This window comes from Camarhynchus parvulus, chromosome 12 (genome assembly GCF_901933205.1).
Source record: "Camarhynchus parvulus chromosome 12, STF_HiC, whole genome shotgun sequence".
Lineage (NCBI taxonomy): Eukaryota > Metazoa > Chordata > Aves > Passeriformes > Thraupidae > Camarhynchus > Camarhynchus parvulus.
This window is the reverse complement of record NC_044582.1, coordinates 14925759-14942633: the sequence shown is the minus strand read 5'-3', so window position 1 is coordinate 14942633 and position 16875 is coordinate 14925759. Positions and strand designations below refer to the sequence as shown.

The window sequence follows — 16875 nt, the reverse complement described above, 5'->3', positions numbered from 1 at the left end:
TTGCTCCCACCGCAGCATCAGCAAAGGCAGATGGGATTTGCATGCAGGCTGAGTTTGGACAGCCCACAGAGGCTGCAGGTGTGGACACAAAGTGCTTTCTGAGCAGCTGTTGTTTCTGGGGCTGGACACTTCAGTTACCCAGCAAAGGTGAACAATGTTCTTTATTGCTGTGCTGAAGCACAGAGAGGGTTTTGCTTAGCATTCATTTCATTCAATAAAATGAATCCTCCTAATAAATTATTGTATGGGAATTGAAGTCTTACATCTCACAGCTTTAGTTTTGCTTGTTTTATGTACAAATGTCTGGGTATAATTTCTCTGACAAAATATTTTACAGGTTTCTATTACAGCTATTTTCTGAATACTTGCAAGGGCAACTGACAGGTTACATTTTCATTTCCTGGGCACACAGGAGTGCCGGATATGGGAGGAGGAATCTTTGCTGGGTTTGTCTCTTAAAACTGCCACTAACCTATAGCAATATTTTCTCACCCTCCTCTTCCCTCCCTTTAGGCAAAATGGTACCTCAAAGGCTCCTAGTTTTATGCAATGCTCTCTAAGCCTCCTCTTCCCAAACTCCACGCTCCCAAAATAGAGAGCTACAGCTGCCCCTATTTTTGTCTCTTCCTAAAAAGTTTTTTAAATTTTTTTCTTTACAGTATGTTTCAAAACTGCAGAAGGAATGACAGAAACCAGTAAAAACTTTACAGCATTTCCCCTTCTCCCCCACTTCACACTCTATAATCTCTGTAATTAGAAAGAAATTATATTGCTTTTTGTTTTTCTCAGACTTTCCAGAATAATTCAACTTGCAGCAAAAACCATATCTGGAAATACACTTACATCTTAAACACAGAAATAAAAATGTTCTAATGAAAGTTAAGTTGCACTCTTACCTACAGCATTCCCTACTGTGAAGGTTACTGTTTAAAAAGTCTGATTATAATGAACCATCTGCTTGGCTTTACACTCGCTTTATTCTTTATTGTGTGCTGTAATTAATGAGGCTTTCTGTATTATTACCATAATAGCCGATGTTTTTCTTTATAAATGAGAAGCAAAAGCTCCCTGATGAAAATTTCAGCTTACTTCAACAATTGAGAGGAACTGCCTTAAGACTGGATGGTTGTTTGGGTGTCATTGCAGTAGCAGAACTCTCAGCAGCACTGCAGCCACAGTGCTTTGAAACAGAGTGGCCATGAAATGATGGATGAGCTGGATGAAGTCAGGATGGCAGCCCTGTCTGTAAAGGACAGTTGTCATATGTGACTGCTGTACACTTTGGCAGATAAGGAAAGGAATGAGACAAAATAATTGAATATCAAATCTCTCTGTGAGTTTTTGCTTCATCTTTGTTCCATGGCTATGAAGTATATCATGAAGATAAGGACATGCTGCTGATGCCTTTTGACTAGGACGACAATTTCTGTGTTCTCCTGCTGCCTCCTTTATGTATTTTTTTTTCTAAGTTGCAGACCATCTTATTTTCATGGAGAATGATGGAGGTTTTTTAGACATACAAACCCAGCATTCTTTACAAAACAGGGAGAAATTGCATGACAAACAGGACCTCTGGTTTGGTGCTACATAGACAAGGGAGCAAAATGCCACACAACATAAACAATCCCTGGCTTTCAGTTCCCAGATAAGCACAATGTCCTTAAAGGTCCTTTTTGTGGTTTTTGACTTTGTCACTTTTCTTCAGCTTTTTATAAACACCTCTCACTCTGCAGACCACAGCTGTACATATAAGCCTTATGGCCTTGCTATTAAGTATTAGCTAAAGCCTAAGAGATACTCAGCTGAGGCTGAAATGACCTCTGATAGTTACCTTTCAAACACTTAACAACCTACTTCAAAAACACATTTCTCCATCTGCTCATCAAGAAAAATGATTTCTGATGGTCTGTACTCACCGGTCATTCAGGACTGATTTTCTCATTTGGGTGGAATTTTATGGAGCTGATTTTCACTCTCTCAACCTCTCTCAGGTTATTAAGACAGACCTGTTCAGTCTGACAGCACAGATGCATCAGGGCATGACTGGGCTACATTAACAATTCCATGCAATTTGATCTGTGCTATATGCAATTAATCTGTTCATGTTGGTCAGAAATCCCTGGAATACTGGGTATACTGAAACTTCCTCACCATTTTGAATAAACTGGAGGAAGCCTGAGGAAGTAGGAAGGAAAGTATTGCAAAAGTCCTAATGTCACAGCAACCAGCAGATGAAAGATCTTAAATAATATTTAGCATATATTTTGATATAAATCTTCTATCAGTAAAGGTCTCCACTAAATATATATATATATATATATATACACACATGTACTGACACACACATATATATGTATATGTATCTTCTGTGCTTTAAATGGGACAAGAAATATTTGACTTATCACTTCCACTGGCCTCAAAAGAATGAGACACTTCTGCAGGATATAGTGGTGACAAGTTTGCATCAGGCACAGTGCCACTGCTGAATCCTGTGCTTCTGATGTAAGACAGCATGAACGGAACTGCTCCTTCCAATGAGAGGTTAAAATAAAAAGTCATTGCTATTCTCCAGGAACTCTGGACAAGAGATGAATCCCTCCCCAAGACTATTCATTGTCTGCTTATTGACTGGCATATTTTTATGCTGTATCACAAGATCATACTTAGCATTAAAACTAAGTGATTAATTCATAACAATTACTGCCTAATAAAGTCTTCTCTTCTTCACAGAAGACTGATGTATTTTGCAAATTCCTCAGTTATTTGTTGTTCTGAAGTAATGAATTAATTGCAATAATTTTCTGTTTTATAGAGTGGCAACAGTTGTGCTCTCAGTTGAAACATGGCATGTGTCATACCAGGCATACATTACTGTTTTTCTTTCCTTGCTGGCAATATTAGATGCAATTATTGAATGAAACATGCACAAACTCTTACATAGATATAAATTTCATTGGGATTTGGGGGAGTATTCATTGGCAATATTAAAATTCTTTTAAATTCTTTCGGTTATAAATAAGACTTGAGCATTCTTACATTATGCACTCACATTACTGTCTGCAGGATGATTAGTAGTGAAGTTCTCTCCTTTGCAGAGAGCTGAACCATGGGCCATAGACACTGTAATAACTGTGCTCCCAGAAACCAGCAGAGATAAGGAAGGTTACTCTCAGCATTTATCCCTTCAAACTCTGTTGTTATGAATCCTACTCTGAATTCCATCAAGTAAGCCACATGTAGCCTTCAGTAACAAAGGGATTCATTTCAGTATATAGCTCAACACTCATTACATACATTAAAAGTCTAAGGAAGCCAAATCCAAAGTGAATAAATAGTGATTTTCTCAGGATACTACACTAAATATAGTGTAAATAAAGATGCATGTTACCTCAAACAAAATCATCACAGCCATTAAGTGAGCTGTCCATGATATTTTCTGTTGTTTCCCTAAATTTTCCCAGTACACAGGATTTTGATCCTAAATGACTCTCCAAACAAATCACATACCTCCTTTGGCACTTGTTGTTAATGAACTGGTCTTCACTCGTTTTCGAAAGAAAAAATTCAACATTTTCTGAAGCACAGATTAGTAGCTTAAAATTACTTCTTGGGGTAGAATTTTGATTGCAAATTTGCATGTATGCACTAAAACATTCCCAGTGTTCCTAGAGAAACAAAATCATCAAAACACATTTATTAAGGACAAACAATATACAAAGCAGAAGCTGTACCTGACAGTGCTATATTTAACAGCTAAGCTTGCAAGTGCTACTTTAGTAAATCAGATGGATACTAGAACTTGTTGCTTAGAGAAATTTTATTCCAATTTCTTCATGAGGCAGAATGCAAAAGAATTTTTTTAGGCTCTGCTACAGCCAAGCTGATGGCTAAAGCACTCCCATTTTGATCTTTATAACAAATGCATATTAATTAAAAATATGGTAATTCCTATGTACTTCTGTAGAGGCTATTAAAGGAATAGGCCATGGGGAAGTTATTTTTGATTCTTCCTAGCTCAACTAATAGAAGAAAGCTTTATATTATGATTTCCCAAACCATGAAAAAAATGTAGTTTATATGTGTACACACACATAAGACTTGAAGTGAGATAATCTATGTCCATTTCCAAGAGTTTATGAAGATAGTTAGCTGTATCTTGCAACAATCTTCATAAGAAAAACATTTTTGAGTTATTCTGCTTATAGGTTAAAGAAAGTTTTACAGAAATGAAGCCAATAAATTATATGGATAAAATTTTACTGGATAAAATGCATCTATATAGAAGGCAAACATGAGGCTTTACCCTCCCTACTCATCTGTTCATATAGATACTGTCCCCTGAGGATACAGACTTTGCTCTTTGCCCATTTTCTCTTTGAATTTCCATAAAATTTGCAAACACCATTCAAAAGAAAATACTAATGCAGCTGATTTACAAACCTTTGTGTAGGGGAGGTGATGCTTACAAATGTAGTTGGAATTCTGTTAAAGTATTTAGGCTATATGGTCAGGAAACTGCAGTTCACCATGGGTATGATCAGTTGTTAGTCAATTATATTTAATGTTTTAATCAGGTTCATAAAGGCTCCCTGCGTGTAGCATGAAAGGATCTCAGAAAGAGTCACTGTCTGTTTTTATTATTCCATGAACTTACATTTTGACTACATTTTTGAAGAATTGATACATTAGTTGGTAATTGACACATTAATTAGCAAAAGAGAGCCTGGAAGCACCCCTTGTCAGTCCCTTGTGCAGGAAGATTGCTATCTGCTATTTGCTGATAGTTTTATTCTAAAGGGTAGATTTATTCTATACAACATTTGTTAGATTTTGTAATCTAACAGATTACAAAACAAATCAGCACAGTCTCATCTGTGTGATTGCATTTCTAGGTATTCTCCTTCTTCTCACAGCTGGTTTGAGAGATGACACCATTCAAACTCAGAAAACCAGAAAAAAACTTTGGCACTTTTATATAAAGGCACTGAGAGCTTTTCAAAGCAGTGGGGATGGAGTCCGCCTGCAGTTTTGACTGGGGACAGCCTGGCTCCATCAGCTGTAACTGCTCTTGCCACCAGCTAAGGTAAAAAAAATTCTCCTTTATTTTACACCCTTGTAAATGTCCAAATATGCTGTCTAGACAACAAAGCAGTGAGCATATGCACCAAATGCCATAGTAACTGTTGTCACACTGCTTTATGTTTAGGCAGTTCAGTTTCCTCTGGTGCATTCAGGTTTTGTTACAAGCTTTTTCACACAGTGCTGCATTTCTTTGTTAGGCTCCTTGAAAGGTTATGGTTTTTATAAACTTCCATGATCACTGAACCACTTGCAGGTGTCCAACCAATTGTAATGAAAGTGAAACCTGCCTCCATGACAAAAGGTTTTATTGAAATAGGAAAACACAGCAAGCAATCTACAAAATCCACAGAAATAGTACCCTATGACCCCAAACTAGGTAGCATAGTAAGCTTCTTTTAGATCAATACTTCATTTGGCAGAAAAATCAATTTCCCTGCCTCTGCAATCCATAAAATTCATCAGGAAAAAATTACCCCTCACATATTAGCAGCCCTTTCACCTTACTGGTTTGGAAATTAATTACAATAGACAATTTCAAACCCTGTAACAGGTTGGTGCAACAAGGTATTTTGCAACCTGTGAATTAAAACATGGATTAGCTGTGATGGGAACACCTATAGCTTTCCTGATTTGCCCAGCCTCCCTATGGTAGGGGCAAACAATGCTTTTTCAGCTACAGCCTTCAACAGTCTCAAGCTGTAACCAGGTTTCATTCCTGGAAAATGCTCACCTGTTTGCAGATAATTGTGCAGGACACACAGAACACCATAAAACAAAGATTTTTCTATCAGCATCCAAGTAATTTCTCTTATGGCAGTGCCATCTTGCCATTATTCTTCCATATGGGAATTGCAGCCCTGCTGGGAAAGAGTTAAAGAGCTTTAGTGCATGGCTGATGTGGAATTCACAGATTCCTGTCAGCCACCATGGTGGATGTGGAGGTTCCACATTTGACTGCCTCAGCAAACTCTTCATCTGGGAACTTTCCTGTACACTCCAGAGAGCTTGCTGATAGGAATGTTTCTAAATATAATGCCTTGCTGCTAAACATGTTTTTAAATACAATGTACAGAAGATTATTGATCTAGTCAAGATCTTGCTTCATATTTAATACATCTAATTCTTTTTTGGAATGTTTTTCTACATAATAAACTGAGTTGCTCAGCAGATACAACAGAGGCTGTCTTTTCATTACATCACTGTTTTGCTGCTACTCTAACCTCTATTCCTTCTCCCAAGTAAATTTAGCTTTCTTTTTTTAAAGACTGTTAGACATTTCTTTCCTGAATTTAGATTCACAGTATTTTTTAGAGAATTCAAAGTTTTTGTAAGGATACAGTGACATCTTATCAAAGAGGTTCAGACTCTAAGAGGTTGTTTTCACTGTATCCCACAACTCAGATCTTTACACTTTTTGTATTCACAGTCCTGCACCGTCTCTGACAGAAGTTCAATAAAATTGCCTTTCTACCCTCAATATCAGGGTCCTCAGCATTGTTGGAACTGAGTGTTATAGACCTACAGTCTATCTCTGCTGAGAAACCTGAACTCCCCTGTCTGCCTCATTATACAGCAGGCCATTGGCAAGAGGTAGCAGTAGCTCTCCTGTAAACAGATGCATCACTTCTATTATTTTCAGCCTATTATTTATGTTATAAACCCTGAAATTTCTGTTTTCACACAGTCAGGTGGCTAGATATCAAAAAAGGTGGAGCATAATTGTTACTATTGCTATGCCTAGTGTTGCCTCTCCTGCTAGAAATCATTTTAAAGTTGGTTACTCCACTACTTTTTCTCTTAATTCCATGTTATTATTTAAAGTTTTCCCTGTTTTTCAAGTCACAGTTATCACACAGCGTTAAAATGCAGCACCCTGGCTTCCCACAGCATTGAGCAGAAGATGCTGTCCTAAGGCTTCAGTTGGTTCCTTCATTCTGAGCCACACACAAGTTCCACTATGTACAGCAGAGGTGCAATCTGAAAATGAAAAGGGCAGACTGATATTTACATACACAGCCTGGTGATGCAGCAGCTCCCATGTCACTGCAGAAAGAGAAACTAGGATGTTTGATCCTAGCTAGCCAAAACCACCCCATCCTGCTTCCTTCCAGGATACCTTCCAGTACATTTCAATAATGTTCTAATGAATGGGAAATTTGTGGCTGTGTGCAATCACTGAACTCAGTGACCTAGGAGGCAATTTATAATTCTAATACACTATTTTTCATTCCTTATTTTCATCCTTCTTTTTAGACCCAAACATTGTTATTTTAATCCTTTGTTATCCTTCCTCCACCCATTGGTATATTTACCACTTACCACATATTTTTCTTTTTGGTTTAATATTTGAACAGAGAAAGAGAATGAGAAATAGTGAATGACTGGGAAAGCATCATAATCTGAGAAGTGTTTGAGCATCAGGACTCATGCTCTGCAGTGGCACTGTCAGACTCACCCTATGATCTTGTTTCCTGTTCTTCAACCACCTACAGTGGGACTATTTTAGTGAGTTTGCTGCAGCTTTATTACCCTCACTTTTTATTCTTGAGGATGCTGTGTGTGGGGTATCTGTCAAATAAACTTATTTATTATAAACTTATTCCCTATGAAATCCATGTGAATGTGAAGCTCAAGTTCTGTTGTTAACATAAGAACAATTACAAGTCAATGTGCAGATTTCAGCCCACTGGTTCCAGTACCCTGATATGAAACTACAACCCACCAAAACCCAGCTAGAGCAACACATTATAAAATAAAAAACCCCAGTGGTTTTGGAGGTAATCTGCACAGATAAGAAAATGAATATACAATGTCATTGCAAAACCACTTAGAATCGTGCTTTACCTGTGATAAGGTGATTTCTTTTGTCTTTAAATGTTTTCACTTGAACACTATCAACCACTTAGCCTTAAGGAAAACTTCTAAAGAGGTATAAACCTTACACAATGGTTTTTTTAAACTTAATTGCAAAACCATTACTGGTTGTTTTGCATTAAATAGACCACTGCTAAAAACTTAGCTACAATCTAGACTTTTGTGTATCCTGGGGAAGACAGAATAGAAGCACACTCAAATGCTGCATATCCATGAGAGATACAAGGAGGAATGTCTGGAACTCTAGAAGGAATGACCTTTGAAACCAGCCTCTCCCTCTATCCTTTTTTATTTTGCACTTCCCTCCCCTCCTTATTTGTGAGGATGGTGTGTTGAGACTACTCCTCAGCTGCTCCCAAATTCCTGCATTTGAAGTGTGTTCCCCAACAATAATTCATAATTTGTCCCTCCTCTCACACACCAACACATCTTGTATTCCATGATCCAAAAATTACGGCTCTTGCTTGCTCTAATTGCTTCAGAGACCTGTTTCATCTAAATTTGCTTTGGCTGAAACATACATAGAAGGAAACTGGATGTGAAGACAATGAATCTATCTTTTCTCCTCATACTTTAAAGGTCAGGTATGTTCTGCAACAGAGATACAAAGAGAAATATGTCTTGGTGGCTACTCCACACTGTGCAGTGGTTTCCCACTAAATCTAAACAATAAAAAAATATAGTAAAGCAGGTTCTGCATTATTTATATTAAGCAGTGAAAATGCTCCTCACAGCATTAAATGATAGCCTTGCATGCAATTCACAGACATTATCTGAAAGCTTATATACCTGCTATATATATAAACCTAATGCAGACAGCCATAATAGTCTGTATGAAAAGGGAACACTGTGCTTACTGAACCACAGCCATGAAACTAAAAATGAAATTATAGTTCCTCCATCATCATACCTAAGTCAGTATATAATATTATGAAAGAACAAGCACACAGTAATACCTGGGTTAATACTGGTACCATACATTATTGCTCAATGCTATCAGAAATAGCATCTCCAGATTCTTTATTGAAACATATTACATTACTTGAATTGTCATGACAAAGACAAAAGTGTTCAATTTCAGACTTTTCTAACACCTCAGTTTTTATGAAATTGCAGATTTTTTCTCTATTAGACTTATAATTTATTTGCTGATTAAATTCCAATAAAGGAGTTGTTCAGTCCTGATTTTTTAAAAAACATGTTTGGGAGTGTAAGTTCTAAGCCCTGACAGCAGCATTTTCCTTTGTTCCACTAACATCCTGGACTGGAAGATGAGGATTTAAGTGTTTATCCAGCTATTTCATCATAAACCACTGAATAAATAATGTTCAGCATAAATAATGCCTCCATATAATGCTAACTCTGCATGCTTCAATATAGGTGAATTTAATATGAACTGTTGTAAAATTGCAAGGGTATCTCAGCCACTGCTCAATTTTAGCATTTTTTTTTCAGACCATGATTGTAAATGGACAATTCATGTGAGCTATTTGGTTAAATCTCTATTACCCATAGGTGGATTATCTCAAATGTGCACTAAACAGAAACAGACAAGGATATACTCAACTGAGTCACATAGCAACTGCATCTGCAAAGACCAGGCCATCTGACTGTTGGGTTTGCTTCATACTGTAGGCATGGTTCGCCTGTGTCCACACCAGCCCCCAAGTCATTTCTGATGGATGGAACAAACTTCACAAATCTGGGATTCACTTTCATGAAACCTCTGCTCAGACTGTGAACTCATGTCAGATTTTAAGTCCACATGATGGACGTAAAGCTTTATGGGCTTTGCTCTTCTGCTCCATACCCCAAGAGGGCCTGAGTTTGGTGTCAGGTTTGGCATTAATTCACAGGTTTCACAGAATCATTTAGGTTGGAACAGACCACTGAGATAGTCAAGTCCAACTTGGGACCAATCATCACCTTGACAAATAGAGCACAGCACCAAGTGCCAAATCAGTCCTTTGTTAAAACCCTCCAGGGATGGTGACTCCACCACTACCCTGGGCAGCTGACTGTAACACCTGACAACCCTTCCTGTGAAAAAATTCCTCCAAATGTTCAACCTGACACCGACATATTTTACCTGTAGATTAAGAAGAGAGTTTTGTGGAGTTCAGATTAAAGTGCCTATGAAGAGTCAGCTGGTTCCCATGAGGCCTTATTAGGGTTTATTATTTTGTGTTAATTTGATATTTCTTAACAAAAACCAAAAAGACCTTTTAGTCATAAAAAAGAAGTCGGAACAGCCTCCAAGAGTGCAAGGCTGGCACCTCACACTTCCCAAGCACTCCACTCATGGCCGCCTGCCCGCTCCCAGGCGCTGCCTTCTCCACAGGGCCCTTCCTGCTCTGGTCACCGCCCTGGACCCCAGTCCCAGTCCCCAGCACTCGGCCGTGCTGGGCGCACTCATCTCAAACACAATTTCATGGGTAGGGCTGGAAGGGACCACAGTGGCTCCTCAGGTCCAGCCTCCCTGCTCACCCCAGAGCACAGCATCGTGTCCAAGCAGCTCTGGAGCATCCCCAGCGAGGCAGCCTCCACACGCTCCCTATGCAATCTGTCCCGTGGTCGGTCAGTGCAGAGCGAGGAAGTTCTTCGTGTTCAGGAAGAACTTTCTGGGCATCAGTCCCTGTCCATTGCCTGGTTGTCCTATCGCTGCGCACCACCGAGCAGAGCCCGGTCCATCTTCTGGAAACCTTTACGCAGTTACACATATTAACGGAGTCCCCTCTCGGTGGTCTCTTCTCGAGGCTGAACAGGCACAACTCCCTCGGCGTTTCCTAATCAGAGCGATAACGCACCCCCCCTCAGAGGAGCCTATACCCTTCCCCAAGATACCGACCCCACCACGCCAGCCTCCCGCAGCCCCTCACGGCGCTGCCGGGGCCCCGCCCGGCCCCTCTCCGCCTCCGCCGGGGCTTCCGCCCGGGGCGCGGGGCAGGGCGGGGACAGCGGCGAAGATGGCGGCGCCCTTGGCCGGGCAGGCGGGGGCCGTGCTGCGGGACCTGGCCCTGCGATCCGCCCGTCTGCGGGCCGGATTCCCGGTGAGTGAGCGAGCCCGGCCCCGCGCCCCGCCCTGCCCGCTCGCCGTGCCCGCCTGAGCCCCGCGGCCGGCGCGGCTCCGCTCGCAGCCTCCCCGCGGCCGTGTCTGGCAGCGGGAGGGATCTTTGTGCTCCCGCTGGCTGCGATGCTCGGGCCGGAGGATGCGCCCGACCCGCAGCCCCGGCGCCTGCGGGGTTGGGGCGAAGCTGTGGCGGCGGCGCTGGCTCAGGGCTGGGCAGACCAAAGCTGGCCGAGAGCGCCTCGCTGCCCCCACACCTGCCAGAAGTCTGAATTGTTTCAGTAGCAGAGCTGGGTGACGCTGTGCACGAAGCGATAGCGTCTGTCTGAACGCGTTTCGGTGGCAGCATCGCGTTGGTTTGGCTCAGTGTGGCTGGCTGAGGTCACGCCGGGGTGAAGATGCCTGCTTGTGCTCTCCTGGGGAAATCCATCCTAGCTCAGGCTTCCCGGTGGTCCTGAGCCTCAGCAGAGCGGTGGGAAAGAGTAGATGAGCGTCCTGGAAGGGCTCAGGGGCTCTCTTGAGGTGTGGCAGGAGTTCATTATTCACCTCGACAGCAGCCATGGCGAGGTAAAATGAGATATGCACATTCTGGACAGCCCTCGTGCCTTTGGCAACCAGCTCTGTTATTTTACCTTTTCATCATGAGCAGCTGCATGAGAATCTTACTTTGGTCCACACTTTTGAGCATAAATGTTTTCCACGAAGCAAAACCCCCTGGAGCGAACAAAGCGTGTTTGTGTCCAGTTCTGTCCGCAGGTGCCGCTGCTGGGAGCGCTCCTGGCTGCAGGTGCAGGGCTCTGGGGTAAAGGGTGCTGTTGGTGCTGAACTTGTGTTGCACAACTGCGGCTGTGTGGTTTATCTTTTAACCTGAAGGACGTTGTAAATCTGAAATCTTTTATGTCCAACTTTCCTATTTGAATGCTGGGTACAGAACTCAGTGCAATTGATTTGTTGATTTAGCATTCATCCATTTCACGTCCATTTCACCTCCTTTCTTTCAGGAAGACTGTTTATGTGTGGATATATACACATGATGATATCTCTAAACATACATTTATCTGTATATATACAGCTTTAATCTCTTTAGTGTGGATAGGCAATGCTGTCAGTCCCAACAATGTTTGGGAATATGCTTTTTATGGTTGAAGATGTGTTCCTGCCATCAAGGCTTAGGTGAGTCTGATCCTGCAGTAAGGAATTTGGAGGTAATGTCCCTGTTCTTGTAGGGTTTGGAAAGGCAGGAGTATGGAGCATTGTCTGAAAAGAGTCATTTGGTGTGAACTTAGGAGGTGTTCTGCTTGAGGTGCTTTGGCTGGTTTCAAGCCCTGTCACTACATGGTGCTGCAGTGAGATATAGGTGGAAATTAGGAGCTCATGGTCTATTCTGTCATCTCTCAAAGCATGGAGGCAATCTGTAAATTGCCCCACTGAAATAACTGGGTATTAGCTCAGATTCCCAAGAATATTCTTAGGATATCAAGGTGGCCAACTTTAAAAAAAACCCACTTTTTTTTTTTGTGCATTATTTTTGAACTAGAGCTGTTGAGCTTGTATTATAAATCACGTTTTATTATTCTCTTTCTGCACTCTGCCAGTACTGCGAGCATCTCCCAAGATCTGTGTTTTCCAAGGAGGCTATTTTCAAGAACCACATCAATACTGTATAACAACAAATCAAGTTCTTAACTTCAAAGCAAACCACTTTCCTTTATAAAGGTCTTCAATTTGGCAATGTTGCATAATAGAATTCCCATCTAAACAGTCCCCTAATCTTCCACTGTCTCAGACTTTAAGCTACAAATGAGTTGATCAGCCAGAGTCTGGATTTCTGGCTAGAAAATAGGATAAAGGATTTGAGAGTAAGAGCCCTTCCATTGAAGGTTTTTCTCATTTCTATCATTCATTTTGTTGCTCAGATGAGAAGTTACGCTGTTACTTTATTTAGCACAAGCCACCAAAACCTGTCCTCAAAGCCCATCACAGTGTTTCTTTCACAGATGAGGGTCTTCCATATGGTGCGAATGTGATCAAGAAATACCAGTCTCCAACTTTGTTGTTTTGGTAACCCTGTATGAGATTTAGAATCTTCCCTCATAAGCCCTTATGACTTACTGTTGGAGTGATGTTTCTACACTTTGTTGCAAAATTTCTTATTATTTCAAAACTGTAGCTGTGAAATTTGGTTATATGCTGTCATTGTAATCTGCACACATTTTCCTGTGTGGCTTCATTTTAGAGGCAGAGTAAATAGTAGTTGATCCTATAATATGAAATTATTTTATCATCCTTTTGCTTTCCTTTTTACTTTTTTATAACTGTTAAACATTTTTTACTCCTTTTGCTGTTTATATTCGTGGCAGATTCAATTCTTTGTGCTGCTGGAGTTTTAAATCGGACCAAATGTTTCAAGAAGATAAAAGATAGGTTTGAGTTGTCTGCAGTGCACGTGGACAGGAGCATTCAGGCCTGCTCTTGCTGGAGCAATATTTGTGAAGAGCTGTGACAAACGCTCCGGGGACCACTGGGCAGCAGAATTCAATCTTGTTGGCTGGCAACAAATAGGCTCCATTGAAGGCTGTTTATTTGAATGGGAGTTGGATTGGGCCCTTTGGGAGAATGCTGTGTATTCAAAATAGCTTCAGATGCAGTGAAATTCAGCGATGAATATAAATGAGGGACAATTAAATCAGAATCATAAAAAAAAAAAGTGCTTAAGGTAACTCTCCAGTATTCTAATAGGGTGAGCAGGTTGGTTGGTGCATTATGAGCCCTATCCCAGCCTTCAAAATGGGCCTCAGTCCTGCCAGAACACATCCAGATTCCACATGCATTGAAAATATTAAAAAAAAAAAAAAAAAGGAAGGAGGGAAGATTAAATAAAACAAGATTTCTGTTATAAAATCTGCTGGAATCTATAGAAGTTAGAAATAGGGAGCTGCAAGGTTGCTCACTGCAGATGCCTTCAGTTCCTAGACTTGTATATCTGTAAAACCTCATTAATGTTGAACAGAAAAGTTCTGCTTTTCCAAGAAGCTATCAGCTGTGATCGCTGATCCTCCATGTGACACAGAATGTTATCCAAAAAAACTTTTCAATTCATGGCTTTAGAAGCTACTTCAATGCTGAATTCTTCTTTTTTTCTTAGTTTTCTTTGGTGTTCTTGAAAATTTCTTTGGACTGCTTCCCTATTTGGCTTTTCCTGGTTGGCAGTTTTGCTATATTTTCAAGGTTTTACATTTAGAGGCAGGAAATACATGAGCCTACAGACTTTCACAAACAGCTTTTTCTACAGGCACCTCATCCAAATGACAGGAAAGCCCTCTTCAAACTCTAGACAAAACTGAAATGCCAAAGTGGAGCAGATGTTTGGCCCACTCCTCCCCGGCAGTTCCATTAAACACATGGTTATTGAATCCTATTTTGAGATGAAAAAGGAAATGAAAACATAAATATAACCTCAGACTGTGATTTTTTTTTTTTTTTTTTTTTTCTCCCGGTTGGTTTTCTACTAGTGGAACTTCTACCCTGGGAGCAATCTGGCTCTGACACAGATATCACAGCTCTGTCTTGAAGCTGAAAAGCTGCACTTTGCTGCATTGATTTACTTTCCTTTGTACCTCATGGAGGTGTAATCAGGGGATAGGGCTAATTAGGTAAGAGGAGAGAGCCTTCATAAATATGATATTAGATGGAGAATTAGCCACACCCGTGGTTTTAAACATGGCTCTGAATAAATCCTTCCTGACCCTCCATCTGAACTCCCAACCAGTTTCCCAGAGACTCCTTACATTCCTTGGGTATGTTTAGGATTGGTTGAAGTTTTTTTTATATAAAAGTAAGCGGGTTTTTTTTATTGATCTGCCTCCTGAGGAACTAGATAAAGTGTCAATAGACAAACTGTGTTTTCTTTGCAGTTATCTGAGATTGTTTCCTCCTGTTTTTCTCTGGAAATGTCAGTGTATTTGGTAGTTTTCCTTTTTTTTAAATTTTTTTTAAAGTCACCTTTCATTTGGTCTATCTGGCTGATGAGTGCCAGCAGGGATTTTATCTGAAATGTGTGAAGCTGCTGAGGTTCTTTTGGGAATACAGAGAAGTGAGATGAAGGTTTAGACACAGTTGGGGTAGAGTTGTTTCTTAGAAGTAGTTAATTTCTCTGCTATTTTATCCTTTCTCTTGTTTGGAAGGTTCATTTTCACAAAAATGGGCAATGTCCTCATTTAATGTATAGAGATGAGGTTGTCTCCCTGCGTGTTTGGGGACTCACTCATTCCAAAGTGATTAACCTCAACTGATAATTTTTGTTGTTGGCCATGCCTGTAGTGAGTAGCTCAGCTCATTATTGCCTTGGCCAGTCCAATTTTTCTGTGCATATTTGTGACTGTTACTATCATCTACAGACTTGAGCACATACTCTGAGGGTTTTCTCTAGAAAGTTTCCTCCTCTAATACCCTAAAAGCAGTTTCTGTCTGTGACTCAGCTTATTTCTTCCATAGCACTTTAATAAAACACAGGGCAGAGAAGTCATATTACCTGTCCAAGTGCATATGACAGTAGCTTTGGAACTGGTTATTAAGCATTGATCCATGATTAGTAGCTATTGATTTTATTTTAACTAGATAACAGCAGGAGTGGGTATGAAACAAACAGGAGTCAAGATTGACTATTGTGAAAAATTCCTTAATAGTGGAGTTTTGCTGTGCTGCTGAATTCTTTGTTGTACAAGTGAGACTGAAAACAGATTCTGAACTGCAAGCTGAAGTCATCCTTTAATATGGTAATGAAAATTAAACCCCTAGATTGGTGTTGTAGTTTTTTTGTGCTATTATGCTGATGGTGATGTTTTTGTACAATTAGTGGCTAAATGTTAACTGTGAAGGAATTTAAAGACTTGCTGTTTTTCCATTTACTTGTTGGAACATCTTTTTTAATTCTTCAGTCAACAACTTATACTGATAGCACAAACATATTCAATAAATGCAAGTTTTGTTTTATTTAAAAGGTGCTGCTTTGGGCAGGTTTACCCATGAGCTTTTTTCTTCCTGTCCTCTCTCTGGTCTCTTTCTAATTGCTCATGGGTTTCCCTGAACTATAAGAGTCTGTATTCCAAAATTGAATTAAATTTTATTTTGATTCTGTGATGATCTGAGCATTTAGAAGCTTTGAGTCTAAAATCATAAAGCTCCAGGCACTCACAATCCTGTTGGGCTTGAATGAGGGTGGGATGTTTAACTCAAAGACTGTTTCATTTAAGAAAAGACTTCTGAACATGTTTTGTGATACATTATTATTCATTTGTGTTTACTTACGTTGCACATGGGTAGTACTTAGTGACAGATCAATTTCTGTCTACCCTGTTTGTCTTTGTGTGTTGTAGAATCACCATCTGGGTTGGGTTGGAGTCTGAGCAATGTAAGCTGTGAGAATCAGCCTCAGCTTGTGTCAGGAGTATAGAAAATGACTTGTACTGTGGTTTACCTTTGATATCTTAACTCTTGTCCACCTAAATTCTTCATGAGATGCAAAAGTTTTGTAAGAATTGTCAGGAGGAGTGAAAAATTAAGCGAGAGTTTTGATCATGTTTGCTAGGTTTGCCTGCTTGTCCAAGACTTTTGACTGAAAAATATGAAACTGCAAATTAAAAACCAGACACAGATTACTAATGGAACACTTCATTATCTTTTGATATCTTTCTCTGAAGGATCTGTGGACAAAAGGACAGTTTAATTTGACATCTGCTAATTTCATGTCAGCCAAGAAAGCAGTTACTGCCTTGTGTAAAAAAAAAAAAAAGAGGTGTTCATACAGAGTATTGGTATAAAAATGTCAGGAAAATTGTGCCAATTGTACATAA

The 16875-nt window shown here is 40.1% G+C and overlaps 1 protein-coding gene across 2 annotated transcripts in view; it reads left to right on the top strand.

Moving 5' to 3' along the window:
* Positions 1–10886: 10886 nt before the first annotated feature.
* The window catches only part of SUCLG2 (succinate-CoA ligase GDP-forming beta subunit), a 102023-nt gene continuing 96034 nt past the window's right edge, over positions 10887–16875 (top strand). Inside the window, exon 1 of one of the 2 annotated variants that reach the window (XM_030956591.1) lies at positions 10887–11006. In XM_030956591.1, coding sequence (XP_030812451.1) covers positions 10923–11006 — 84 coding nt within the window. In that variant the 5' untranslated portion in view covers positions 10887–10922. The remainder of the gene's footprint in view (positions 11007–16875) is intronic. The other variant, XM_030956592.1, reaches the window with a different exon arrangement.